Here is a 27,846-nt window from a genome sequence, read left to right as displayed (position 1 = left end):
TGATCCAGAATCAGATGGAGCAGCAAAGAGGCTGATGGTGTTGAACAGACTGATCCAGAATCAGATGGAGCAGCAAAGAGGCTGATGGTGTTGAACAGACTGATCCAGAATCAGATGGAGCAGGATGTGAGAGGCTGATGGAGGGCTTTACAATGTAAATCTGGTTTCTGTGACACTGCAGGCACTCTGTGTTATGTCAGTGCTATGTGAGGTTGCTTTGGTATGAATAACAGACATGAACTGACAATGGCAGATGATCAAGTCCTTGGTCCAGAGGAGTATGGTGCTCCAGAGTGAGGTGTGTGTGTGTGTGTGTGTGTGTGTGTGTGTGTGTGTGTGTCAATGGAGCCAGTGGATCTGCTTCACTCCTCCAGACTGCAGATGGCTCTGACAGCCCCAGTCCCAGTGCAGCATTCCCAGACTGTGAGCTGCAGCTGGAGGAGTCCCCCAGAGGAGATCACACGCTAGGCTCCACACTGCAGGATCCCCACAGGAGCCATCCACATATGCCTGTGGGCCTCACCTCCCTACCCACCCCAGTATACTCTCTCTCTCTCTCTCTCTCTCTCTCTTTCTCCCTCTCTCTCTTTCTGTCTCTTTCTCTCTCTCGCTCTTTCTCTCTGTGCACATTGAATTCAATACTATTTCAGACTCCAGATTGAACACCTCCACCCTACACTGTGGTGCACCCGTGCCACATCGCTGCATCTCAGTGTTCGACTGTGTGCGTGAGGAGGCCGTGTTGCAATTTCCTGTGAGGAAGAGCATCATGCAGTGTACTGTACTGTAGCTCTGACACATCCTGCATCAATCATTGCCACATTTCACTGATTCCTGTTGAGGTTAAACACTGAGGCCTTTTGGTACGGCATGCCTGGTGGTGAGAACAACCCCCCCCCCCCCCCCATTCCAGTGAAAATAAGCAAAACATTCACAGTGCAATTGATTTCATTTGTGAAGTGGTTTGGACATGTAAATAATACGTTTATGATCTGAACATTTTTCATAAGGCCCAGATGAATTTAGCCCAACTTTTTGAAAATCAAACACAAGATAAAAAGTTTGCTAATCAGTCTAAATGCTAACTGAAGCAGCTTGCTATATTTTATGTGCAATTAAATGTTTTATTGTCACTGTAAAAAACCCAGAAGTCATTCCCAGTGGTTTGAACGCAATGAAGTGTGAGTGTGAGAAACAGTGACAACATATGTGCTGAGGTAACAACAGACAGTATCACACAGACCCTTTGACCAAAACATTGCGTGGGTGTCAGTATTGTTTTGATGCATTTGAAGCACTGGAAATCTAGGCAACACTGGGCACAGAAAATCTGTAAGCAATTGATGTATTTTTATAAGCTTCATAAACGTCTTCTTCTGCCAGTGGCTGTAATGAGGGGAAAACTTGACAGAGGGCTTCTCAGAAGAAGTTTCATTTAACTTTTGATTTTTAAGATTCTCCTTTTTGATTTTTAAGATTCTGTAGTGTGTGTGTGTGTGTGTGTGTGTGTGTGTGTGTGTGTTGGGGAGTGTGGGGGGGCATTGACACCCGAGTTATAATACCCTTGAAATGGGCACTGGACGAAGAACATTTGCTCTGACTTGCTAGATTATCATTTGGCAAGAGCGAGGTTTGTCCTGGGGGTGATAAAGTATCAAGTGAAGGGGTTCTGAGTGTAGTGGCTTAAAGCAGCAAATTGGATTAGGGCCATGGCCAGCGAGGATTACGGAGGCCTTTTGATGTGACTATTCTGTTGCGCCATTATTGCTGCTCCAAGTTTAACGAGAGGGCATGGAGAAATGATACTTCTATAAAACACACACACTCACACACACACACACACACACACACACACTCAAACACACACACACATACACATACACACACACACACGCTCACACACACATACATACACATACTGTACACACGCTCACACACACATACATACATACACACATACACACACACTCACACACTCACACACACCCACATACACACACGCTCACACACACATACATACACATGCTCACACACACATACATACATACACACACACACACACTCACACACACATACATTCACATGCTCACACACACATACATACATACACACACACACACACAAATTATACCATTCCCATCTCATACCCGTGTTCACCCGTGTATGAAGGCCATGTTTACTGTTGCTGTGTGGATCATCTACGCTGTGCAGTGGATGTGTCTCAGAGCAGCTCAGAATGTAGGCCACAGTGAGGGGTGGCTGTTCCTCCAGGCCATATCCGAGCTTCTCAGGGCCTTAATACTGTGCCAAAGCTTATACGAGACGCTCGAGTCTGACCGGGCATGAGCAGGCAGACCCCCCCACTGCCGTCACAACCCGCTTGGGACCACTCTACCGTCTCCAGGATGTGATGTCAGCTGGCAGCGGTCTAGAACGGCCCATCGCTTCCCGGAGTAAAGCTGTAAATCCCCCCCTAGCATGCAGCTCTCGCTCGGTCGCACGGTCCTCGTGGAAGAAAGCTAGTCGCGTCCCAGCGGTAGAGGCACAGTAAGTTTGTATTCCTAGTGTCTTTGCTGCTGTCTGTGTGTTTCTGGGGTTGGCTGTTTGGACGTTTGTTTGATGTTTGAGATCATCTGTGTGTGCTCATTACTGGTAGTTTCAGCTTTTGGTCTTGGTTTGGAATATGAAGACAGATTTGTCTGTGCCATCCCTTCTCTTTTGTCTGTTTCCTGTTTTAGATTCATAAGCTCTTGTGAAGTCAGTACAGTAAAATTTCCATTTTTTTCCGCAAGGCAGAAAAACAGAGAGCCACTAGAAATGGTGGTGTCACATGAAACGCTTCATTGGAGCCCTGGCTCTTCATTGATGATATTAAAGTCTGTGGTCTTGGCTCAGGCAGTTGCAGATGTGATGAGGAAATCTCTTTGCTTTCTGTGCCAGTCTTATAAATGTGACTTCTTTTGTTCCATATTGTAGACTGTCCCTCCAACCAACTTTATCAGTTTTTCCTTCAATAGACTTTAACAAAATTGTGGACAATAAGTCAGCAATTAATTCTGTAGGATCTTAATTGTGTCTTCTAGTGTGTGGTGCTCATGGAACACTTTTTGTGTTCTACACTTCTAGTGTATGGTGCTCAAGGCACACTAGTTGTGTTCTACACTTCTAGTTTATGGTGCTCAAGGCACACTAGTTGTGTTCTACACTTCTAGTTTATGGTGCTCAAGGCACACTAGTTGTGTTCTACACTTCTAGTGTATGGTGCTCAAGGCACACTAGTTGTGTTCTACACTTCTAGTTTATGGTGCTCAAGGCACACTAGTTGTGTTCTACACTTCTAGTGTATGGTGCTCAAGGCACACTAGTTGTGTTCTACACTTCTAGTTTATGGTGCTCAAGGCACACTAGTTGAGGTTGGTTCCTGATCTTTTGTCTGTCCCCCTGCAGCTTTGAAGAGGTCGTTTGAGGTGGAGGACGTGGACGCCACCTCCCCCACCACGCGCCGCAACGCCAACTCCCACCAGCGCGCGGGCATCTCCCCCAGCAGCCAGAGCTACTACGACCTGGGCAGCCGTGCCAACCACGCCAACAGCCCCCGGCCCAAGGCCCGCACGCCCGAGCCCGTCTCCCGCCGCTCCGAGCTCTCCATCGACATCTCGTCCAATCACAAGTCGGTGGACAGCTCCCCCAGCCAGGGCGTGTCCCGCTTCGCCCTGAAGCGCCCCGAGGTCCTGGGCCACAGCAAGACGCCCGAGCTGGCGCAGAAGCACACGGTCACCTTCAGCAAGCCCCTGGAGACCACCCTCGCCTCGGCCCACCCGCCGCGCCCCCCCGCCGCCCCCCACGCCAGCGCCAAGCTGCCCGAGACCACCTTCAGGAGGACGGAGCCGCCCAGCCCGGGGGAGGTGGCCGGCACACGTCGGCCGGAGATCAGCGTCACCAAAGCGCCCGACACCAAGGCCCAGGAAAACCACCACCACCCTCACCACCACCACCAGACCATCAGCACGCGCTGCGCTTCCCCCAACCACACCGGACGCAAGTCGCCGCAGGACAGCCATAGTAAGTGTGTCTCCCAAGGGCCTCTCCTGTGACACCTACCCTCCCTTTCACTTGTCCCTTTCTCACCATGTTCCCTTACTAATGTACACGGTGTTCTCCAGTATCCAGAATATTCCGGTCTTCCTTTCCCTCCAGTGGTATGCCAATGAAAATACCAGCTTGTCTCTATGTATACATGCGTGGATTGTGGACTCTATATGTATATGTTGTGTAGGATGGTGTGTGTATATCCGCTGAGTAGAGTGGCGGTGGTGGATGGTTTAAAGATGTTTTTGTTTGTTGGCAGTCAGAGCACACTGGACCGGTGCTTCCCCCGTTGTTGTTAATCAGGCCTCCACAGTGGCGTCAGCACCGCAGGCTCGTCTGCGTCACGGGGGGAATGCCGGTGCCGTTTCAGGGCGAGAGCTGGGTCTGCTCCTTTCTCTGATTGTGGAGGTTAACCCCCAACATTCTTCCCATTTGATCTCGGCTGGTGGTTGGCAGAAGTGGAGCGCAGGCTGCTGGGCTTTGGAATTGGCTCTTCGTGAGAGAAAGTGGAAAAGCAAATGAGCCATTAGAGGCAGAGACAAGCCAGGTCTGAACAGGGGGACCTTTTATGATGGCATGGGTAAGATGTGGTGGGATCCCTCCCTACAACTGTGTACAACATGGGGATGGGCTCATAAGCTGTTTGGTGGAACTGCATGAGATGAAGGACCATAGTGTTTAAGACAAATCCACTGAAAAGGTTTGGGGTGTTAAACATGAGGTTGAAAAAGGCGGCAGTTCAGTGATTGTTTATGCCATTATTTCTTTACAATTAAAGGGGAGGGACAGTTGTTGACATCCAAACAAATGCATCTTGTGGTTTTAAGCTAGTTTGATGAATCTAAAGAAATGTGTCGTAGCACCAGTTTTCTGTAATAGGAGCAGTGCAGTGTTGTGCCTTAAACAAGATAGCCTTTTCATGCATGTTCCACAGTCGTATGTATGTCTTTAAGCTTTAGTCGTATGTATGTCTTTAAGCTTTAGTTATGTAACTACTAGTTAGTTGAAGGAAGTTGAAATGTGTTTCTCTTCAGTTCATGCTGACCACTGCTCTCATGTCTCACCACTGGAATAGTGAAGTTAGATTGTCCTCCTGTGGATCAGCAGAAAGGATTTACCCTAATTATGACAAGTCATGGTTTTGGCTGCTGCCAAACCTATGTGCACTTTAGTGCACTAAAGTTTATTCTGATCCTCTAATAGTAATAAACAAATTATGTCTGGGGCGAAAATACAGCACTGATACATAGACGTAAACAGTGGGTATGCTTGGTTCAGTGGTGGCAGGGATATTATTTCAAATTTAGTTTAGATTCTAATTGCCATGCTTACTGTTTAGTTAACAATAACAAATGGATGGATTACCCTTCTACCATTGTATACACTAAGGTTCAAATGTGACAACATTCAACAGTCTGCTTAGCTTCAGAATATATACCTGGCAGGCATTTGTTTGATTCAATCAATCAAATTAAGTTTTGCTAATTGCCTGTCATGGTCAGGATACGTACTCACTAGAGAGTGATCATTTTAAATTTTTGGATATTTGATAACCTGATATAATACTAAAACTGAGCACTGAGCATTGATTTGTCTATGACACTAGAGAAACTCTCAAAAGTAGTTATCCCTACGTTATCCCAAATCAGAGAGGGGAGCTCTTCACAGCCATGTGGATCTGATCAGCATCTAGTTAGCATGCACAGCTTCTAAAACAGCTCTCCAACAGAACTGAACTTAACTCCCGGAACAGGAAAACAGGCTTAACTCCCGGAAGGAGGCATGTAGCCGAAACGCGTTTGAGTTTTTTAGAAGGTTGAACTTGACCAAGCCATAATAATAAAGGCTTTTTAACTTTTTCAATAGAGAGTGCCTTGGAGTTTTTTGATTCTTAGAACTGAACCCATGTTCAACAGTATAGCATCACACTGGTACCCGCTAGACATCGTCAGCCCCAATGGACCTGTCTCTCCCCCGGTGTTGAAGAGTGTCTTTACGTCGCATCACTCAACCCATTAGTATCTGTACGCGTAGGATTTTCCAAGCACTTCAGATGCAGACAGAGGCACCAGACCAGCCCAGATCATTAGCTCTCATGAGGCTGAGTGAGCGGTGTGGTGTAGAGAGAGCTCCAGGCTCCAGAGGTGCGTGAGCGTCTGCGGGGCAGCCCCAGGGAGGCTGGGGGGGGGGGGGGGGGGAGGCCCGGCTGATTAAAGCGCACCGCTGGTGAGTCTGTCAGGGCTGTCGGGCTCAGTTTGCATGCGTCTGTCTCCGGCGCTGAATCGCTTTCTCTGGTGCGTGCACATCAGATGAGGCAATGCCAGCCCATGGGATCGATTAGCCTATTAGCTCCTGCTTCGAACGCACACAACAACACCAACTCACACTCCAACCAACTAACACATACCGTGTGGAAAACACACACACACACACACACACACACACACACACACACACACACACACAAACACAACACACACACACACACACACACACACACACACACACACACACACACAAAGAAAGGTTCAAATATGCAGAGGGAAAGAGAGAGAATGAGAGAGAGGGGAGAGAAAAAATTTTGAGAGAGAGAGAGAGAGAGAGAGAGAGCAGACTGATTGTTTCACTTCCCTAATCCCATGCAGACAGACAAACCAAAGGCACATGAAGAAGCCACGTCATCTGAAAAGAACCCAACAGGAGTTCCCATCACAAACATATAAGGATGCAGCAAAGATCAGTTGAGCCAGCTGTGAAGGGCCTTCTGCTTAGCCCTCAACCCCTTTGGTTTGGTCATCCATTCAACACTGCATTTCTCTCATCAGAGTCACATAGGTTTCATGCATCACCATGTGGACATGATGCATCTCTTAGTGTAAGCTTTCATTGCATTTCTAGGTCTGTATCTTCATGTTATAACTAAGCATCTTATAAGTAAATGGTAGCAGCTCAGATCTGTGTAGTCCTGCGTATTACGTAGACTACACCACTGAATGGTAGTAGTTCAGATCCATCCTTATTGAGCGCTATATGCGTGAGCTATATGTTCGGCCGCTGCGTCCCTCATGTAAGGGCCGGCCCTTCCTTCCTCATGTGAGCGCTCACTCCCCCCCTCCCTGTGCTCCCACTTGGAGCCTTGTCTGGCTCCTCTCCGGTCCAGGGGGTTCCGGGCCACTCACCAGCCCAGAGGGAGCGCTCTTATTAGGGCCACTTTCCAGTCAAATTAAGGGTGACCTGCCTGGAGGGCCCGGGCCCACCCAGCCAAGTAGCTGATACCATCAGGCAACCAGCAACATCAACAACTAATTGGGAAACTGGGTCTTTCCCCTCAGACGAAGCGTGTTATTTCACATAACTCATTATGAGATATAGTGACTATTGTAATTAGCCCTATTGCCTCATTCAATTATATTGTCATAAATCATGTTCTGTATAAGGCTTTAGATTTGGTACTCTGATCAAAAAACACAGGGTGAGAGGTTCATTTTAACCCTGGAGACAATTATTTTTGCAGTGTCAATGTCCAGTAATCAAACATTGTGGACGATGCTTTATCTGACATGAACAAAGCCTCATTGTTGACAGGGTTTGAGGCATAGAGGCTCAGCTGTTTGGATACAGTCAACGTATTAGATAAGCCATTTCCTTTCCATTCATTTCTTCCAACAGGAAATGACCTCACAAGCGCGCTCGCACTCGTTTCCCCCGCTTCCTCTCTTGCTTCCGTCTTCCCCCAACTCCCCCCCCAACCCAAACTCTGACCTCTCTGCGTCCGACTCCCCTGCTGGAGTAAGACTGGCGTCACCACGGTACTTCCCAGCAGGCCCGGCACTCCGGCGCCCCCTGTGACTCACGCACAGCAGTGCTGTTCACACAGCTCACTGACCAACCACAGCACCTTCAAAGACAAAAGAGCTTCTCAGGGCTCTTCCCTGCTGAGACCTTTTTGTAAAAGTCACTCTGTCAGGAGTGATTGCTCCCAGTGACCTTTCCCTGATATTCCCAGCAGGACGTTTAGGAATCATTTTTTCCAGGTGTCAAGGCACACAGAGTGATGTTTCATTGCCATGGGATGCAGGCCGACTGGTTGGAGGCAGAGATGGTTTTCCCCAGTCCACTGGCTCACATATAGGGCAGGTAGAGAACACAGTCTGCGTCCACAGGCGACAGGCCCACAGGCTGCGTCTGACCTACCCGGGCACTCTTGGGCAGCTGTGCTCTATTTCACCAGGCGCCTCTCTGCCAGCCGACGGCTGGAGCTTGACATGCGAGTCCCGATGTGAATTAAAATCTCTCCCAGCCAGACATGGCTGTTTTTAAAAGAAATAAAGACCTTTCTGTTGAAGAACACAGACAGACTGTAAAAGGACAGAATCCACTCGCTCTGATCCAAGTTCAGTCTATTAAATACCATCAATCTCATCTGCCAAAGAGGTTCATGGAGAGAGAGAGAGAAAAAAGCCCACCAGTACCAAACCACATTAATTCAGGGGAAATATCACTCCATTTACTGAACCCGTAACCCTAGACCTGGGACGAGGGTTTGGCGTTGCTTATGTGCCCGTATTCCCTCCCTGTCCTTGAATCAGTTTGAATAAGGGAGCTGCTTGGACACAGACTCACTGAGAGGCTTCATCAGCTCCGAGAGAACAGTGTCTCCCTGAGAGAGAGATAGAGAGAGAGTGAGAGAGAGCAAGCGCTGTGTTTGGTCTGGCATCGAGCCCCATCCTGTGTGTGTGTGTGTGTGTGTGTGTGTGTGTGTGTGTGTGTGTCACAGTGTGAACACTGCAGCCCCCCATCACTCCAGCCCTGAGAGAGAGGGAGAGAGAGAGAGAGAGAGGAAGGAAAGAATGGGGGGAGTTGGGAGTTGGTTTGATGAGACACAGAGAAAGAGGGAGAGAGAAGAGAATCAGGAAGAGAGACATAATATCACAGAGGGAACATAGTAGTTGCAAAGTGACTCTGAGGGGATTATGGAAAAATACAGCGTGGGGTTCTTGTATAAATATCTCTGTGAAGAACTAGTTCAACCACTGCAGTTTGTTAGCTTCAGAATGTGCCATTTCTGTCTCTGCACTGATGTACTGTCTTTCAGCCATAATTCAGGACAATACCTGATCTCTTTCCCTAGTCTACCTGTCATGTCTGTCTAGCCAGGGAATCTTTGCTGGCTCTCAAGATGTTTGAGCTGATTAGTTAGCTGATATAGTTAAAGGTTGTATCAGCGATTTCAGGCCCAAAAAAGGCCCAAACATAAATTATCACATTCATCTAATCTTTCCTAACAATCCGCTAGCTGTCTGCCCCATTAGCAGGCCGTCAAAAAAACGTGTCTCTGTAGGCAGCCTAGGCTCCGAGATCTGTACACAGAAACAATTGCTACCAACAAGGTTTAGCAACCCACTCAAAGGCAAAATAAACTGTTTCAACCAATAACCGATGGTGGAGGAAGTGGAGGGAGTAGCGAGCTAGCTCTCTGGTTCTTTTTTAACATAACCAGAATTATATTATAAACTATTATATTCTGTTGTTCACAGAAATAGTTTAAAAACTAGGTTATTGGGGTCATGATTATATCTTACTGCTGTAATGTTGACAAAAGCAGAGGGAAACAGAGCAATTAAAATGTGTCTGTGAACTCATAACACCAATGTTGAACTCCTCAAGGCTAAACATGTTCTTTCAGCAGTCTGTTTTTTTCACTCTCTCTCTCTCTGTGTGTGTGTGTGTGTGTGTGCGCGCACATGTGTGTGCACCAGTGTGTGTTTGTATGAGTGTGTGTGTGAGAGAGAGAAAGTATGTTAAGATCATATTCTGTTTGTTTTCAAAACACCACAAACAGCAAGTCAGCCACCTTCTTCCTGGTGTCCTCCTCATCTGGCCTGCCTTCCATTCTGTAAACATTCACCAGACCTCACCTCTGTCACGCTGCGCTGGGCCCACTCCTGACCGTGAGGTGAGGTCACCTCGCCCCGGTGTGGGCGACGCTCCTCCTCTCGTCTCCGTGAGAGGCCATCTCGCTGGCCGGTCGTCCCTCAGGCGCTGCATGGCATGTCCCAGGTCAGGGCCTCTCACTGGGCGACTGCACGCTCCGCCGCCCCCAGACCATTACAGAGCACCCGCCGCCACACAATAATTACCCAGGACAGAGCAGGGGTGCAGAAGAGGGCAGAGAGAGAGGGATAGAGAGAGAGAGAGAGAGAGAGAGAGAGAGGACAGAGAGGTGCAGTCAGGTGTGGTTAGTGGCCAGGGGGAGACTGCCCACTGAGCGCATGTCATCATGGCTAATCTGAGCCCAATATATACCCTTTACTACACCACACTCCACGTGGCCCCGGTTTTATTTGTCTCGCTTTATAAGAGCTGGCTGTGGGTGTGGAGGAGAGGAGAGGAGAAGAGAGGGGGGGAAGGAGAGGGGAGGAGAGGAGAGGGGAGGGGAGGAGAGGAGAGGAGAGGAGAGGAGAGGGGAGGAGAGGGGAGGAGAGGAGAGGGGAGGGGGGACAGGGGAGGAGAGGGAGGTAATTATGGACCACAGAGCAAGAATCACTCTCAGCTGCCCTCTGAGGCCTCTGGCAGTGCAGGAAGCTCTCTCTGACAGTAGGTGGCGCTGGCACACAGGTGTCTCTCTCTGGGCACAGGCTTACAGCGCAGGTGATGATGATGAGGTCATGGAGAATGACGTAAGGCAAATCGGTGTGGCGAGAGCCCCACAAGGCTGTGAGTCATTCCAATGGTCAACAGCATGACTGTGTTGCCCTCATATTCAAAGAAACCAGCTCAAAATGGACATGCCTGAATAAATATGGATATGAAACACAATGTAGTAGTTGCAAAAATACCAGTGTAAAGTACAGACATATATGAAATTCAATATCAGTGTAACATACAGACAGATATGAAATTCAATAGAAGTTATTGTGTATTTAAGTGTACTTTCTTTTGTCCAAACTTCTCTGTCCTTGTAAATATGAAGCAATAAACTTTTTGCTGGAAGACCCCTCCTATTTGGGTTGCTGTGTGGATCAGTGTGGAATCACTAGACAGAGAGGATGGCCCCCTGCAGATACGGCTTCCTGGAGCATCTGTTTATACTAAATGTCTTTCTGTGCTGAGGGTCAGACAAGTTCCCACCTCAACAGCACATCTATCAAAACTAGATCCCCATCTGTAGTCTCTTAGTCTCTCTGTCTATATCATATATATACTGCATATATATCATATCTCTATATGTCTCTCTCTCTTCCAGACCCTCCCAACACACACTAGAGTTTAGATTCTCTGCCCGAGCCCGAGCCCGAACTTGACCCGACCCGACCGGGCCGATATTTCCAGCCACTATCCTCGGGCCGGGCCGGGCCGGGTCCTTGATCAAGCTTGCTTTTTTTCTTTTTTTCTAATCATTAGCCTACTTGGGTGGGGAGCTAAAGCTATGCCATAGTCAGACTCAGAAATATTTTATATTTATCAAAGTAGGCCTAATTAACAAGTATACAAAGTTATACAAGTTAGGCTCAGAGTTATGTCTATTGTAATGTAATCTGCGCAACACGTGTCATGCGCAGCTTCTCCACTCGCACACATCACACCGGGCCTGCTGTGCTTTATTGTGTAGCTTAAGTGCAACGTGAAGCTTAAAGATGTAAAGAAAAAAAATGAAAACAGGAGAAATAACTTCGAGGAAGTTTGGAGAAAAGTCGGAGGTATGCATTTGTCAGGTATGCTTTGTTGCGTGCATTAAGTGCGCACGATGTTCCTATGACAGCAAAAATACTTTAAGATTAACATGAAGCAGGCTTGCCATGGCAGAAATAATGATAGCCAGCCTTCAATGTCCTCTTTTGTCCTCTCAATGTCCTCTAAACGGATTTCTGTAGCTCAAACAGCTCGGAATTGTAGTTGAGAACGTCAGTTATAATGGCCCACGTATTTAAAAAATGTCGGGTTTAAATCGGGCTCGGGCTCATAATTACAGTTAACATGTCGGGCCGGGTCGGGCTCGGGCACAATGTGCACGGGCTCGGGTAGGGTCGGGCTTGATTTTTTGGGCCCGATCTAAGCTCTAACACACACACACACACACACACACCTGTCAGTCCCTGTTGGGTTTTTGACATTGGTCACTTAGTCCTTTTTATTTCAGATCAACACACAAAACAATAAAGAGACCTCAGTGACAGGCAGGAGAATGAATGTTTTGATATATGAACTAGTGGGAATATTACTGCACAGACTTTCTTAGGCTTGAGGTATTTGCGGCACTCTGGAACCCTCTAGAACCTCCTTAAGGAAGTGCCGTGGATAAAGACCAGACTCCGAGAGCGCAGAACCTGAGGTAGACTGCATTCTACAGCCCTGACGCGTGTGCGCTTTATCAGGGGCAACCCCCACTCCAGTAGTCTCAGTGTCACCATCAGACAACCCAACGACCCAATGACCCAGCAGTGCCACGAGCCCCAGAGGCCCTCAGTGAGTGATAGGGACACTGACCAGAGACCGGCTGTCTACCCTCCTCCACCACTATCAGCACGGAGACCTCCTCCACCCAGCTGAGACCTCCTCCACCCAGCCGCCACAGGTCAGCGCACGGGGCAGACCAGGACTGGGCGGTGGGTGGCAGAGTTTCCGTCTCAGTGTTTGGCTTCCCACGGCTGGTGCTGAACTCTACTCCAGTGATCCTGAGGCCTGGTTTGACCCACTGCCCCCTCCTCCTCCTCCTCCTTTTCCTCCTCCTCCTCCATCTCCCTAAAGTGGCCATAAGAAGAGAGTAGATCTAAATCAGGTCTCGCTGGTTCTCAGAGGAAGAATGGTTTCCAGTAAACATTGGATTGGATTGAAGTGCAGCAGCTGTCACACCTTTGTCATTGTTCTGCACTTGGCCATTAGAGCAGCGCTGATAGTGATTTTGCACTCCCCTCCGCCGGGGCCTCCTCAGACAAGCTAATTGTGTTGTTTAATATACAATTCATCACTGAACAGCTGCTGTTATGCGGGGACTGTGTCCCGTGATATGTGTGAGTGTGTGTGTGTGTGTGTGTGTGTGTGTGTGTGTGTGCTTTTGTTTGTGTGTGTGAGTGTGTGTGTGTGTGTGCTTTTGTTTGTGTGTGTGAGTGTGTGTGTGTGTGTGTGTTTGTGTGCTTTTGTTTGTGTGTGTGAGTGTGTGTGAGTGTGTGTGTGTGTGTGTGTGTGTGTGTGTGTGTGAGTCTGTGTGTGTGAGTGTGTGTGTGAGTGTGAGTGTGTGTGTGTGTGTGTGTGTGTGTGTGTGTGTGTGTGAGTGTGTGTGAGTGTGTGTGTGTGTGACCACTGTGGCAGAGCGCCATCCGCACCATACTGAAGCCATCTGCTGGACGAGCGAGCTGGACTCGGGGCCAGGGCCGGGCCCTGTTATTCTAAGTGTGGGAGACCTCTAAGCCTTTGCATGACGCGGCGCTGGCGGCTGGCGGCCCCTCCATCTCGGCCCTCCAAACAGCGGTCAGGGCCGAGATGGGATGCTGGATTAATCACAGGGCCTGAGTGAGATGCTGGAAATGCCAGCTGCGTTTAGATGTGAACCTCAGCTCCAGGTCAACGGGCCATTTTAAAGACAGGGGCCCCAGACTTGACAAGATCCAGCAGTGGTCTGGACACAATACATAGACTCGTTTGGCATGTCACCTAAACGTATGTCAGTACCTGAAAATCATTACAGGATAAGGGAGATGTATGGTGCCAAATCTGAGGGAATTGAGCAGGTCCTTGCCAGCATTACAAGTCTAGTAACTAAGTAAGAGGATATGAAATTGGCACAATGCACAATTTCTCAGTAATATTCTATACCATTGTTGATATGAGCCTTTCAACCGTGAAGCGTTCATGGTATTTGACACATGAACGCACTCAGAGCACAGTGGGTATGGGAGGTGAACTGACAGAAACGTTAATGAGCTTTGAATGCATCGGCTTTGATGTCTGTCTCCAAATTTTCCCATCACAATACCTGAGAGCACTGAGATCATATGGTTGAACTCATCTGCAATCAGCCATCCTCAGACGAAATATGTCACACTTGAATGTGAGAGGGGTGAACATGTACGGTAATTGACAGGATGCCTTTTGACAGGATCTGTAAAATGCTGCAAAGTTACACCTGAGCACCTGACGTAATCCGTTCTGACCGCCTCGGAAGATCACAAAAGTGCCCGGATTAGCGACTACACGATCATCAAAGACCCTGGTACGCTTGACTGCCTTTTCGCCTTTTCCTGAGGAGTGCTCTGTGTTGCATAAACACGGGTTTCTGCCGATGTGCTGGGACTAATTATGGGGCTGGAGGCAGCCCTGCCAAGACACCCCAGTGTGTGGCTCCACTCCTGCCTTGCAGCCAGTCGAGCCCGAGCCTCCACATTTGGACTCGTGGCTGATAAGGCTTCACACTCAAAAAAATGAAATCTCACTATTGTTCATCTTAATAAATCCTCTTTCATTGGATTTACAGAACAAAATTAGGTTTCTAAGGTGAAATTGAGTTAGTTGTGTTATTTCAAATCAATAATGCGTTTTTGCTGATTAACTTAACATGTTTGCATTGGATCTACACAACTTTCTTGAACAAAACGCATTAGATTAGGAAATTTGTCCCTCTATGGTTGCCGTAACATTATTTCACAATTTATGAGGACCATGGTGAGGACTCCGCCAGAGACGGTTGAGAAAGTGAAGGTCCGCCATTTTTTCCTCGCTTGCTCATGGAACATTTTTGGATCCTGTAATTGCAAGGTATGTATTTGTTGCTGTTCATAGTGTTTTTGTTTTGAGTTTAGCGAGTTTCTCATAACAACAACTTGAATAATCATTTTAGTAGATATTATGTGTAAGTGTAATGTGTTACTAAACTCGAGCAGCTAATGTTAGCTACTAGCTGCTAAATCTGTCATGGTGGCTGGCGAGCTAAGTCATCTCAGGCTAGAATTCTATCATGTTTCCCAGGTTAGTTTTGCTCCCTACTGATGATAGACAGGGATGGTGCCTTGATGGGGTTATTTCATATAAATCACAATTGAATGTTCATAGAAGTGCCAAGGTCAGGACGACTTCATGTATTTAACTGCTAAGATAAAATAGCAGCTAACGTTAGCCCCATACAAACCCTGCCTGGGTTTATGTGAATACTAATAGTTGGATCAGTATCTGAAAAGTTTAATGTTTAAACGTAGGTGCACCCCACTCTGACCAAATTATCTTTCTGTGTCATGAACAATTTCCTAGCATTGATGCAGACTCTAAAGTCCGTCAAGAAACATTTGAATCATTTTAACGTTTGTGTAGCAAACTCTGCCATCTTGTCTAGTCTCTCTGTAACATTAGCCACGTGTAGCTGCAACAGCAGTTGCAGGAACATCAGACTTGTCATTATTTTTGTATTGCTATCATAGGCTACTTGGCTCTCATCCGGCTTATATAAAAGAGCAAAGCAAATGGCAGTTTCTTGCATGGAAACTTGTCCATTTTAAGCACACACATTTGTTGTCAACCCCTATATTCGGGAGGTAAATAATTTTAAATTTTTCATGCTAGAGGCTGCCTACTCTTCAGTGTTTGAATGATTTGTTAATCACAAACAAGTAATTAATTAAATCACAAACAAGCCAATCTAATTAAAGGTTTTCTTCCTAGTTCAATTCTATTAAAATTCTCAATTGATTCTGTGATCTCATATTATTATAGTTTTACACAAATTTGTTGAGTTTGATATACTTTCTCTTTCTCCCCACAGGCCTTTATGTGGCAGTGCAAAGAGCGCAAGACCGGAGTGTCATCAAGGTCTCATTTATTGAAGTATTACAGGTTAGCACATGGTCACTTTGGTCGCAGACACCCATACCATATGCTAATTGTAATTCTTTCTGTATTTCCAAATGCTGGGTTGTATTGTTAGTTGTTCTTTCTATCTCCTCTCCCCTCATAACGTTGTCAGAATGTCAGAACTCGACATCATCTGCTCCAGGCTGTCTGCTGTGTGTGCGTAGGAAGGGAGGAGATCATGGCTGCCATTGACCAGGTTAGTGAGTTGTTACCAAGTTGTTTTGTGCCTCCCACTTTGAAAACCTGTGATCCAATATTAGGCCATTAGCTACCGGACCTTGCCATGCACCTGCTAACTTTTTTTTAAAGGTCTTACCTTGCTGACATGACATGAATTTGAAAGTTAACATTGACATATTTGGGGTGCACTGCCTGTTTCAACCCCATGAATAGATTTACATTGAAGATCAGTGCGTTCCAAAAATCTCTTTTAACATTTAACATTTTAACATTTAACAAAGGGGGTTGCATGGTAAGGCATGGTAAACATTAAGATGCTTAATTTGTAAATGTAAGTAAAGTAGTGTTCATTTCCCTATTTTGCAGAATTATACCATTGGCTTGTTGAGAGCTTGCAACCTGAAAGCACTTGTGTACTTAAATGAAGGCTCTGAGAAACTCATAAAGGAATACCTGGTAAGTGTAAATGAATATCAAAAAAACAGTAAAGCATTACAGCAGCGAGAGTAGCAGTGGTACGTCTAGTGGGAAGATGGTTATGAATGAATATGGCTTCTTATATTATTTTAGTACCCATGGACATTTCCTTGTTCATGTTTCGGTGCTTGTAATGTTTTGTTAAGGCTGTCTATATGCATGTTAAAGCAGAATGCATGTTACAGCAGAACAAGTCACCATTGGTCTGTTTGACCACGCATAAACCCTTTACAGACAAAGCTTCCTAGTCTGTGTTGATAAAATGTCACCCAAAGTTTTAATCTTTGGTTAACTAGCTTTTGAGTTAAAAGAAATCATAGACATTTTGGAGAGCAGAGAGTCTAAAGCAATGGTTCGGAGTGAATTTCACCAGAAGTGTAATGTCCGGAATATTACCAAACTTCTACAGTAGTACAAAAAGGGTCTGTACTCATAAACAACACCTACTGCAACGCTACGTCGACGTCATTTCGTGATTTGGTAAAAGCCTGTAAAAGTCCTGGCAGAAAGCAATGCATAAGTTTTATAAATGCTTGTATTTTCAGGTCAACACTTATTGACCTGAAAATACAATTTTAAATATCATCCAGTTATCAATATATGACTGGAGTGTTTAATTCACTAGCTTATCTCTTACACTTGTGAGTTTTGCAAAGGACTTTTACGGGCTTTTCACAAATCACGGAAGTGATGTAGACGTAGCGGTAGCAGCAGAGAGTAGAAGCTATCAGGCAAGTGTTATTTAAATAAGCTCCTGGTGTAGGCTACTTACAAACTTTCCAATGCCTCGTTTAATGAGTACAGACCCTTTTTTGTACTACTGTAGAAGTTTAGTGATATTTCGGACATTATTATGGGGTAATTTACGAGATACACTTTTGGTTTTGGCAAGCCATTGGGCTGATACATAGACTGACAGCGCAAACTCGACCAATGTCTTGGGGGGGGGGGGTTGGCACTCGCGATGATCATGCAAATGACCCAAGGGTGAAATTCACTCAGAACCATTGCTTTAATTTAAAGGAGATGGGAGATGCGAGGTTAATCCACTGAATTCAAACATATCTAAAAACATATACTTTTGTTTGAAAAGTCATCAATTAATTTTTTTTTTTTTTTGTCTGTGGTAAAGGACGCGGACTGATGCCCAGAGCCAGATGGAAAAAACCACCATCGGGATCTTTGCAATCAAACATGAGGGTGCCAATGCCTCCACTTGAAGATGTAGACATTATAGTTGAATCACTAACAATGTAACAAAACTACACATGCCGTGTTTAGCAGAGATATTTTTCAGTTCATTGCATTTCTATTTTACTAAAAAATGTCCCTGATGGATTGATGAGAATGGAGACAAAGGTTGCTGCTAAATAAATGCAGATTTGTTTTGAAGACCGTGTGTCTGTTTGCTATTTCAACACATTTGTTCAATTTTAGACATTTTATTTTATTTAGAAATGTTATGCAGAACAAATTCAACTTGTTTACTTTGGATTTACTTAAGAACTTTATGTTTAGGATGAGTTTACTTAAGAAAGTTTTGTCAAGTGTGGTTCCACGTAACTGTATCACTTAAACGTAACTTAATGTGGATGTGTGCTAGATATCTTTTTAACTTAAATTAATTGAACATAACAATGTGACTTTGATTGAACAGAACAGTATTAAGTTGAGTCAATGTAAGAATGCTGAATTAATTGAACATAACAGCATTAAGTTGGTTGAACACAGCCATATTAAGTTGAGTCAATGTAAGAATGCTGAATTAATTGAACAAAACAGCATTAAGTTGGTTGAACACAGCCATATTAAGTTGGTTCAATGTAAGAATACTAAATAAAAATAAAGGAATTCAATTACTTACCATCTACTTTATTCACTCTTGTTCAGTTAATGTTATTTATTTGAGTCAATCATAAAGAATATAGTATCTTTAGAGTTATTTAATACAGTTTCGTGGAACCACTTGACAAAACATTTTTAATTAAATCCAACAAGATATTTTTTTGAGTGCAGGTGCTGAAAGGCCCCGGCCGAATGGGGAGCCAGTGAGACTCCAGACCTCTCCTCCTGAACCAATTCCCCATCCAACGCCAAAAGCTGACATGTTTTTGCTACAGAGACACATTGTGTTAGCACTGTATTTGATGCCTTGTTGTTTTGGGTTACACACCCTTCGAAAATATCTTGCACGCTGGATATCAACCGCAGTAATTATTATACAGCAATAATTATTATAAGCGAGTCGACCACACGTGACTGTAATCTCGAGGCCCATCTCACCGCGCACTGTGTGTGGGGGGAGTGAGTCATCTTCCACCCGGGGGCCGCACTGAATTAAGGGCAGGGATTCCCCCGGAAGGCCCAGGCCTTGGGAGCGGAGCGGAGCGGAGGAGAGGTGTTTATTGTGGGGGGGCTGAAGGCGGAGAGCGTTGAGGCTGGAGCGAGCCCCCGAGTGTTCCGCGCACTGCGACCCGAGAGCTCGCAGCTGTCAGAGCGAGCGGGAAAGCGCCCGAGAGCAGCCGCAGGCAGACAGCAGACACTTTTGTTTTCTAGAACGTTCCGAGTCCACGAGCGAGCAAAAGGGAAGGGAAATGGAGCACACGGCCGTCTGCATGGAGGTGCGCGAGAGCCCCGAACCGGAACCTCTGTGTGAGTATGGACTCTGTGTGTTTGGGGAGGAGTGGGCAGCAGCCCTGACGTTGCGAGTGACAGCACAACTGGTTTGCATTAGAGTCCAACACGGCTACAATGTGGAGTCTCTTCTCCGTGCAGGGGGGAGAAAATGAACTGAATGTCCCAGGGTGCCTGTCTTGGCTTCTCTTGCTGTTTGCAAACTTCAGCTAACCTCTCCAAAATGGATTAGAGACCTTTTTTATTGTTTGACAGTGTACTTGTAGATCTCCTGTCTGTCTTTTGCCATGCTATGTGTATGTTCCCTATTACGCTACTTCAACTTTATTCTTTTATCAGGAACTTTTGTGTAAAAGACAAATCTGGACCGGACATGTGAATAGCTCAACTCTGTGCTCATGTTAGCCTGTAGTGTGGGACAGTGCTGCATGTTCTGGTTGGGGGGAGGGGGGGTGGTACATGCTTGTCTCTGATTACTGACAATCCACAGAGCCCCTCTTCCCTTCTCCCTTGTGTCCTGGGATTTGGCAGTTGGGGCTTCGCACACCACAGCTGGGAAAGCTTCTGAGGCTTAAAAATGCGGTGAAAGGACACGCCAGAGGAAAGACTTCTGCTTACACAAACGATGTCGCCGTTACGGCCGCAGATTCAAGCAATTTATCAACTTTGCGGTCGCTATTCAAACAGAGCACTCAGGTCTTACCAGAGTGCAGAGGAGCATTCATGAAAAAGCACACGAGAGGGAAGACCCGGTAACCTTACAAGGGAAACAAGACTCGGAAATCTGAAATGTGTCAAGAACTGCGGGAAAAAGCCAAAAGTTCTTCGGGGGTATCGAACCAAAGCTCTGTGCAAACTCTCAGGTACATCTGAGTCGAGTCTAGCATGGCTGTGGTCCCTTTTTTCCCCCTTTAAAAACGGTTCTTGTAGTGTTGTACGAAAATGAAAAGGGGCACAGTACTAATGTACAGAGTCTCCATCTTCTCTCTCTCTCTCTCTCTCTCTCTCTCTCTCTCTCTCTCTCACTCTCTCTGGGCCTGATCTCCTCAAGTTCAAGGTGGGCCCTGATGGTGAGTCACTCTGAAGGCAGCGGTGCCGAGGTGGCTGGATAATCTGCTCCATATGCCGTAATCACACACTATTCCTCCCACTATCAGACCTGATCTCATGCTCAAAGAGCTCGCGGGTGGGGGGGGTTGGGCTGAGCTCCCTCTGCTTAGTCTCCAGTTGCCTTCTGCATGGATATTCATCAGGCCAAAATGGCCGCCGGAGGGGGGGAAACGATACAAACAAAAGCAACAACAAGCCATTGGATCCGGTGCTTGAAGGCACCAGTGGAGAGCCTGAACTAGAACTGAGATAATTGAATCCGGAGGGCCCAGCGCCGCAACTTCGATGTTTGTTTGTGTTTTGCAAACAAGGAAGTGGGGGCTGTCAAAGCTCCAAGGGCCCATCTTGTTATCGTCGCGTGTAATCAAAATGAGGAAGGAAGCTCAGTGTGATCCTCGCTCACCAAAAGCTCCCCTTGCCAAACGGTCTTCTGAGGCGCATTAGCTGTGGGCCTGAATCCGTTACAGGGATGACTGGGTCTACACAAGCAGCTGAATTGTGCCGGTTAGGAAGAAGTGTGTCAGAGGAAGACATAAATAGGCCGCTATGGCTGCGCTCAAAGATGTGTTTGTTCGCTCATTCAGCACAATGACTTAGTTGACTTCACGCCGTATGACCGAGGAGCGACTGTTGTAGAGTAGGTCTTGGCTCAGTGTTGCAGATTGCAAACGAAACTGTGAACATGTCTGAAGACAACCATATCTGAATTTGTCTTAAATGTGACAGAGGGTTAGACAGCTGACCGTTAGACCTTGTGGCACTTTGGCTTAAAGAGTATAGGTGGCCTTTACAAATACAAAAGTCCCGTGGAGCTCTAGTTTAGCCTGGTGGTCAGACTGCGGTGCTAACCATATGAGCCACAGGTTTCACCATTCACTACCAACATGCTCAGAGATCTGCCTAACAGAAAATGTGGATGTGTTATAAAAGATTATTGCTCTCTTTAAACCTGAGGAACAAGCATAGCAGCATTCAGCTTTAGGGTCCCGTGTGCAAATCGAGTCATTTCCTCCACATTCTGATCAGTTCTCCATAGAAACCCACCACACAGCGTAACACTCTCTCAAAGGGTCGCATTCTGGCACACCTCACTAACAGGTGACTACAACCAACGCTTGGTCTCCACAGACCTATATACACACAGCAGGCGAAACCACACAGAGCTGTGCACAGCTGAAATGTGCTGGTGCATGACTAGACAGACAGGAAACGCAGCCGTTTTGCTGGATAGATGAAGACGTTAATATCACTTCTACTGAAACAAATAGGGTCTGGTGGCTTGTGGTGAGCAGGAAATAAGCACTAGAGGTGTTTTTCTTGCACCTGCTGTCTCTACAGGAAGTTAGACTAAACTGAAGAGCTACTAGGAGAGTCTTGTTTATGTGAAGATGGGCCTTTATATCTGTGTGCATATTTGCTTTTCATAGGAGTCATATGATTTATTTTCCAACAGTTGCTATGTGGCTGTAAGCCAGAGAAACTTGAGGCTATTATATACAGTAAGGCAACAAACATTGCTTTCAATCAGGGTTGTGCACAATTGCAATTCTGCTTCCTGTTTGCTGCCTCAATTGAAATGCAAGTGAAATTCAAGAATTGAATTGGAATTTAAGAGCCAGTTTCAATACAATTCTGGAATTTTGCACAAGCCTGCTTTCAATACAGTATGCATATAATCTATATAATACCGATGATCTTTACTCAATCTCCCAACCTTCAATCTCCCAGTTGTATATTTGAGTCTAGCCTTCTAATAGATTAATGTTTGATTAATATGCAGTCCTTCTTCAGGGAAATGTCTCTGAGCACAAGCTGTAGACAACCATCAATCTCACATATGGAAGCTCATTAGGGACACACACTGCAGGGGGAGTTCAGGGAAAATGACCAAATGTCTTGGCAGCCTAATGCAGCATCATGCTGCATGGATTCACATGCATTCTCTCTCTCTCTCTTTCTCTCTTCCTCTCTCTCTCTCTCTCTCTCTCTCTCTCTTTCTCTCTCTCTCTCTTTCTCTCCCTCTCTCTCTCTCTCTCTCTCTCTCTCACACAAACACACACACACGTAAATACACAAATGCTATTTGCTTGTATACATAAACACACATTCACATGCATACATTTGCTTGCCCTGTCCAACTGTCCATACATACAGACACACTGTTGCTTTCTATTGATTGCCACTGGGTGAATGAGGGGTGTGACTGCTTGGCTGTCATGTGACCACAGAGTGGGTGTGGCCTGTGAGCACCAGCTGGTGCAGGCTGAGTGACTGAGAGAGAAGGAGGCAGAGAAGGCTAAAGAGAGAGAGAGAGTGTGAGAGAGAGAGAAAGCCAGAAAGGGTGAGTTGCTGCCAATAATCCCTGTGTGCTGTGTTTCATTAAGTTGCGTCTGTGTCCCTCTGCTGTCTCTCTGTGTGTGTCTCACTTTGCTTGTGGTGTCTTGTTCATGTTGGGCTCATCTGAAGGCTAGTGTTAGACAAAGAAAGTGTTGTTTCTGGCTTTTCTGACATGCACAAGTTTTTCCAGGTGTCATCTTTCTGCGTTTGTGGATGGTGTCATAGAGGTAGCAAAGGACAGAGAATGCAACATTGTGGAAAACATTTGTTGAGGATTTGTTTGGGAGGATGGGCCTTTCTCTCTCTCTCTCTCTCTCTCCCTCTCTCTTGGTCTCTTGTTCAGTGAAACATATGATGGGCTCAGTGAGCACCTCCTCCCTCCCCTCCCTCCCTTCCATTCTTTTCTCCCTCCTACTCTTCCCCCTCTCTCCTTTGTTTGGGTCCTCTCTCTGGGCCTCGAGTAATCAATCTGGGGGTGGGGGACTGTGGCTTCATCATGTTTGCTATAAATGCTCTCCATGTTTTAAAGGGGTCTGCTGCAGATCTGTGGAGGGATTTCATTTCCCTTCTCTTGCCCCCCCTCCTTCTAGTCCAGTAATCAGTAATAAGTTACCGCGTTTGCTTCGACCCACAGCGTTGCCTTCAGAGCCAGGTGTAACAGTTGTAAGGCAGTTTAGGTTTTGGCAGTGGTTCCAAAAGTCAGAGGCATCTGACTTGAAGTTCAAGGGGAGGTGTGTGTGTGTGTGTGTGTGTGTGTGTGTGTGTGTGTGTGTGTGTGTTGCCATTTGAGACTTCCTCTAGGCTTAGAGTTTAGTCCTTCAAGGAAAGCAGCAGCACAGCAGGGTAGAAGGAGTTCAAAGTGGAGATGCTTTTTGAATTATGTAGGGCTGAATGTTTTTTTCAGTCTTGTCATTTCATTTCAAGTGTTCCTGAATAAGTTGTTGTGCAAGAATGTCCAAGGACATGCCAGTCAAGTCAAGAAGGAAATCCACTTACAGCCTCACACTCACTGTGCGGCAGGTCAACACGACTACTAGCGCTATAGATTCTTATCACACACTTATTGTCAATAGTGTACATCTGTAGAATGAGCAAGCTCCTGGAGAGGTTAAGGTCTTTTATACTGCTGCTCTATGATGTCTGTGTGTGGGGTCACAGTGCTTGGTATTTCCAGGTGGCCGGCCTGAAGCCAACCTCCACCATACCGAGGCCTGTTGCACTATAAACATCAGGTGTGTGTGTGTGTGTGTGTGTGTGTGTGTGTGTGTGTGTGTGTGTGTGTGTGTGTCTGTCTTCATAAATACAGCTCTCCTGCCTCGGTAACAGGAAAGGCAGTGCTAACAGAAGCCTGTGAGGTTGTTGTTTATAAATAGAGAGAGAGAGACAGGGAGATGGGTGGCGTAACTGAAGTCGAATGAAGGGAGCTGAAAGAGCAACGGCAGATGTGTCATTTCGCCTCACCGCTGAACGTTTGACGTTGTCTTGGGGGCTTGTGCCAGCATGTGGCATGTGGCGTTGCCCCTCCTCCTGACAGCAACTCAAACTACGCTGGAAAACATTCTAGCTGATGTTCCCTCTACACATTTCTAAATATCAACTATTTCCATCAAGTTCAACTCTGCCATTCTGAGTCTTCACCCCTGGGCTACTGTGCAGTGCTGCTGCAGGAGTCTGTCCAAGGCTTATTTGGTGGACTCCTGAACAAGCACTTGAGAGCTAGAGCAAAGCAGCTGGATTTTGTTAAACCTGTTGTGCAAAGATGTGGACTCCTGATTAATGTGTAGGCTACTATATGAATAATCATTGGCATCTACTGGCTTTTTTCTCTGTCATTATGCTTCACTTTGCTTGTTGCAGTCGGGACCAGTCTGGTTTAATCTAGTTTTGTCATGTCAGTCTTGATCTTACCTGTCTTATCTTATCTGTCCACTGTGTCAGTTTCACAAGTAGGACAAGTCTCTTTTTGGATTTCTAATGTCATAGTGGAGCGCAGTCTCTGCACTCGTTAACCGAGCAAAATTGATAATTACAGCGGTCCTGGCTCTTAAAAGGCACTTAATGGGACGAGAGCAGCAGTTTGATTGATTTCCAGACATCTGCAACCCTTTTTTGCTGGGGAACTTTTGAGCCCTGTTAATGTTGCAGGGGGAATTAAGTCAGCTGCTCCTTGGCTGTGGGATTGGGAATGGTAGAAAATTGCATGTTTCCAAATAACGGTTAGTCCATGTGGGTAGCAAATTATTTGCTAGTGGGCACAACTAACTTAATTGATGGCAAGAATGAGCTCAAAGTGTTTTCCTCTATTGGAAATTACTCTTGTATTTTTTACCCTTTTAGTCATACGATATGAAATGATCATAGCATTACTACATGGCTTAGCCAGATGTACAAAGGTTAAGAAAGGTTATGACCACTAAGGTGTCGAAAAGGAGATTTTTCGCATTTTGACCGACCATCAAATCAAAACGTGAGGATTCCCAATGTGAGTGAGACGTCAGAATGTCTAGAAAGTGGAATGTTTTCAGTGAAGTCAAATGCACAAAGGCATCCAGCATCCTCTGAACCTCGCTCCTCCCCCTTCCACTCCATCACGTTGCCGGAGAGGCCATTATCTGGGCTTCCAGAAGGCTCTGTGCGCAGGACTGTAGTTTAACACCCGGCCATGCCATCTGCTTTTTTGGAGTGTGGTAGCAAAGGTCGCATTCTCAGGGGGCCAGGGAACGCAGGAGTGAAAGATGAGGTGGACCAGTAGCATTCCTCCCCTCCTCTGTCACCCAACAGAATGCTCGCCGGCCGCCACTCAACCTCCCCTCACCTGGGTCAGTTGGCTCTCCACATTAGTGCAGAGCAGTTCAAACCCCATGATCTACGGAGGTCTTTCTGTGTGTCATCACCTCACAGAGTTCACCCTAGTGTGTAGCATATGTTTGACCACTCCATGTGTGTGTTGGTGTGTCGGACGTGTTGGGCTGATGGTAAAGACGAACTCTGACTGATCAGGTATGCTCCTCTGTCCTGACCTGGGTCAGTCATGGTACTGGGAGCATCATCACCCATCTGGTTCTCCTATGAAGGGGGCGAGTGAAATGTCTGTTTGTCTGCTGTCATTGTGATGAGCTTCCACGGTCGAGTCTCCTGCAACGTCCCACGTAACCCAACCTCCCATATGTCTACTGCTAGACATCGCAAAGGCATAACACTTTTACGATCGACTTCCTCCTCCGAGTGCACCCAAGGAGTCGTGCTGATTCTCTCTCGTATGGACCAGCTGATTGGAATGCGCAGGCAGCCCAAGAAGCTGATCTGGAATCAGTGAAAGCGCTGTCCCTTGGGACCGCTGGCATAAACAACCATATGTTTTCCAGGCTTGTCACCGGAAAACAGATGTTGCATCTTACAGTGAACATTCTAAGCCTTGATTGACGGGAGTGTTTGTTGGCTGCATCTGATGCATTTGAACACTCCATGTCTCAGCAGCACTGAGTTGTCTGGTGCTTATTGCCATACCATATATTTGCTGGGCTTATACTGCCATCTGTTTAAATCCTCCTTGTCATATTTTTGATATTAATTGACGAAAGAGTCCTCTCTTAAACATACTTACATTGATCCAGCATACCCCAAAATTGGGTAAGAATTTGAAGACTTGAGAAGTTAGGCTAATATCTATGCTAGACAGCGAGACTTGAGCATGCCTTTGCCCTGCTTGGTGGTCTGTAGACAGCCCAGAGACAGATGTTACAAATCCAGTCCCGCACAACTCATGCTGACATCCTCAAGCCCTGGACCGGGTGAACACACTGCTCACAGAGTGAATCATCGTCCTGCTAATGCCGAGCGCACTGTTTTCCCCGCTGTGGCATTCAGGTCGACATTTTTGTGTGAGGCTCGGTCAGTCCCCGGACGGACAAGCCCACTCCGCGCTGCTCACAATAAAATGGAAACAGGAAATCAACAATGTAGAGATTTATAGAGTCTGGTAAAGGGAGTCCAGCGTGAGGCTGAACAAGATGGAGACCCACAGAACAGGCAGTGATGGATGCGACTCATGCGGTGTCGGTTTTGGGTCGGGGGTTTCAGGATTTTGGGTTGTTGTAATAGCACGTGTGGGGATTTAAAAGTACGGATCATTGTGATTTGTCCACCAAATCAAACATTGTCTGATGACTTAGAGCTTACAGATTCTTGGGAAAGTTTTTCTTTGGGTTGTGGAGAGAGCGATCTAGGATCAGGATAGAACATCAGTCTGAGAATGGAGGAAGAAAATCCCTAACCAGACGGAAATCTGCTCGGTCCGTATCACCCAGGAAAGCCGTGTTAGTTTGTCTGTGTTTGGAAATATTAACACTAAACTGTCACATCTGAATGGGCAAACACACAATCTATATGCAGCAACTCTGTTAGAAGCATGATTTCCTGCTTAGGATGTAAGTTAGCATCACACAAACCACAGACTTGCTGTCTTGAGGCTGTGTGGCTTTTGTCCTTTGTGGTGTATGTTATAGGTCACTGGTTTATGTTTCAGACATTGTCTGATTTTATTTAATTCAGGATGCAGCTCAATATTAATCTGAGCACCCCTTTATAACCAAAGGGGCTCAACAGCAGGACTACATAGAGCATCACTCTGCAGTCATACTGTTGACCTGTACAACAAGGGCACGGTGGAGCAAAGCTCTGCAGCATGCCGCCTGTGTTCCCATTGTGGTTAGCGGTGGCGTGCTTCAGGTAATGCCAACAGCATGCTCTTGGTCTGAATCTGTGTCTGGGTGCACAGATATCCATGTGGTCATGTTTTTGTCTACCATGTGTATTCTAATGTGTTTTTATCATCTGCTTTAGTAGTAGATTAGAGTCTCTCGGCTTTTCATGGCAGACCAGCAGTACACGCCAACACATGTTGTTCTGCCCATTACATTGCACATTATTTATTGAAAGCTCTCTAGCTAGTCTCTAGCTCAGTCATTTTATATATGCTAACGATATACAGCACATGCTCTGTTTCATTTCATTCTGTTATTACCTGCATTACTGTATATACTTTGCAGACAGATTCAGGTGTATATATGTAAAACCTCAAAGCCTTTACTTTAAGTAGAAACAGGAAGTAAGACTCAGATCTGGCCATGTCTGCCCCTGAAAAGGAACAGAGCACTCTTAGGGCAGTCTGGTTCCCACTGG

General features: G+C 46.2%; 1 protein-coding gene and 1 long non-coding RNA gene across 5 annotated transcripts in view; both read left to right on the top strand.

Moving 5' to 3' along the window:
• septin9b (septin 9b) overlaps positions 1-27,846 on the top strand; it is a 61,637-nt gene that overhangs the window by 12,633 nt on the left and 21,158 nt on the right. For 2 of the 4 annotated variants that reach the window (XM_076294050.1, XM_076294041.1), the window contains exon 2: positions 3,448-4,062. In XM_076294050.1, coding sequence (XP_076150165.1) covers positions 3,448-4,062 — 615 coding nt within the window. Of the gene's footprint in view, positions 1-3,447; positions 4,063-19,163; positions 19,237-22,573; positions 22,670-27,846 lie in introns of those variants that run through there. The other 2 variants (XM_076294059.1, XM_076294077.1) reach the window with 2 other exon arrangements.
• LOC143134030 (uncharacterized) lies at positions 14,778-18,450 on the top strand. Its single transcript, XR_012988585.1, has 5 exons — positions 14,778-14,841; positions 15,839-15,909; positions 16,040-16,123; positions 16,474-16,563; positions 17,717-18,450. It is a non-coding gene; the product is annotated as an uncharacterized LOC143134030 (long non-coding RNA).

The sequence above is a fragment of the Alosa pseudoharengus genome, unplaced genomic scaffold (assembly GCF_046254945.1).
Source record: "Alosa pseudoharengus isolate Yale_2024_CS ecotype anadromous, Long Island Sound unplaced genomic scaffold, YU_APseudo_1.1 YU_APseudo_1.1_scf_1, whole genome shotgun sequence".
NCBI lineage: Eukaryota > Metazoa > Chordata > Actinopteri > Clupeiformes > Clupeidae > Alosa > Alosa pseudoharengus.
The sequence above is the reverse complement of the archived record's forward strand: the minus strand, read 5'-3'. Positions and strand labels throughout refer to the sequence as shown.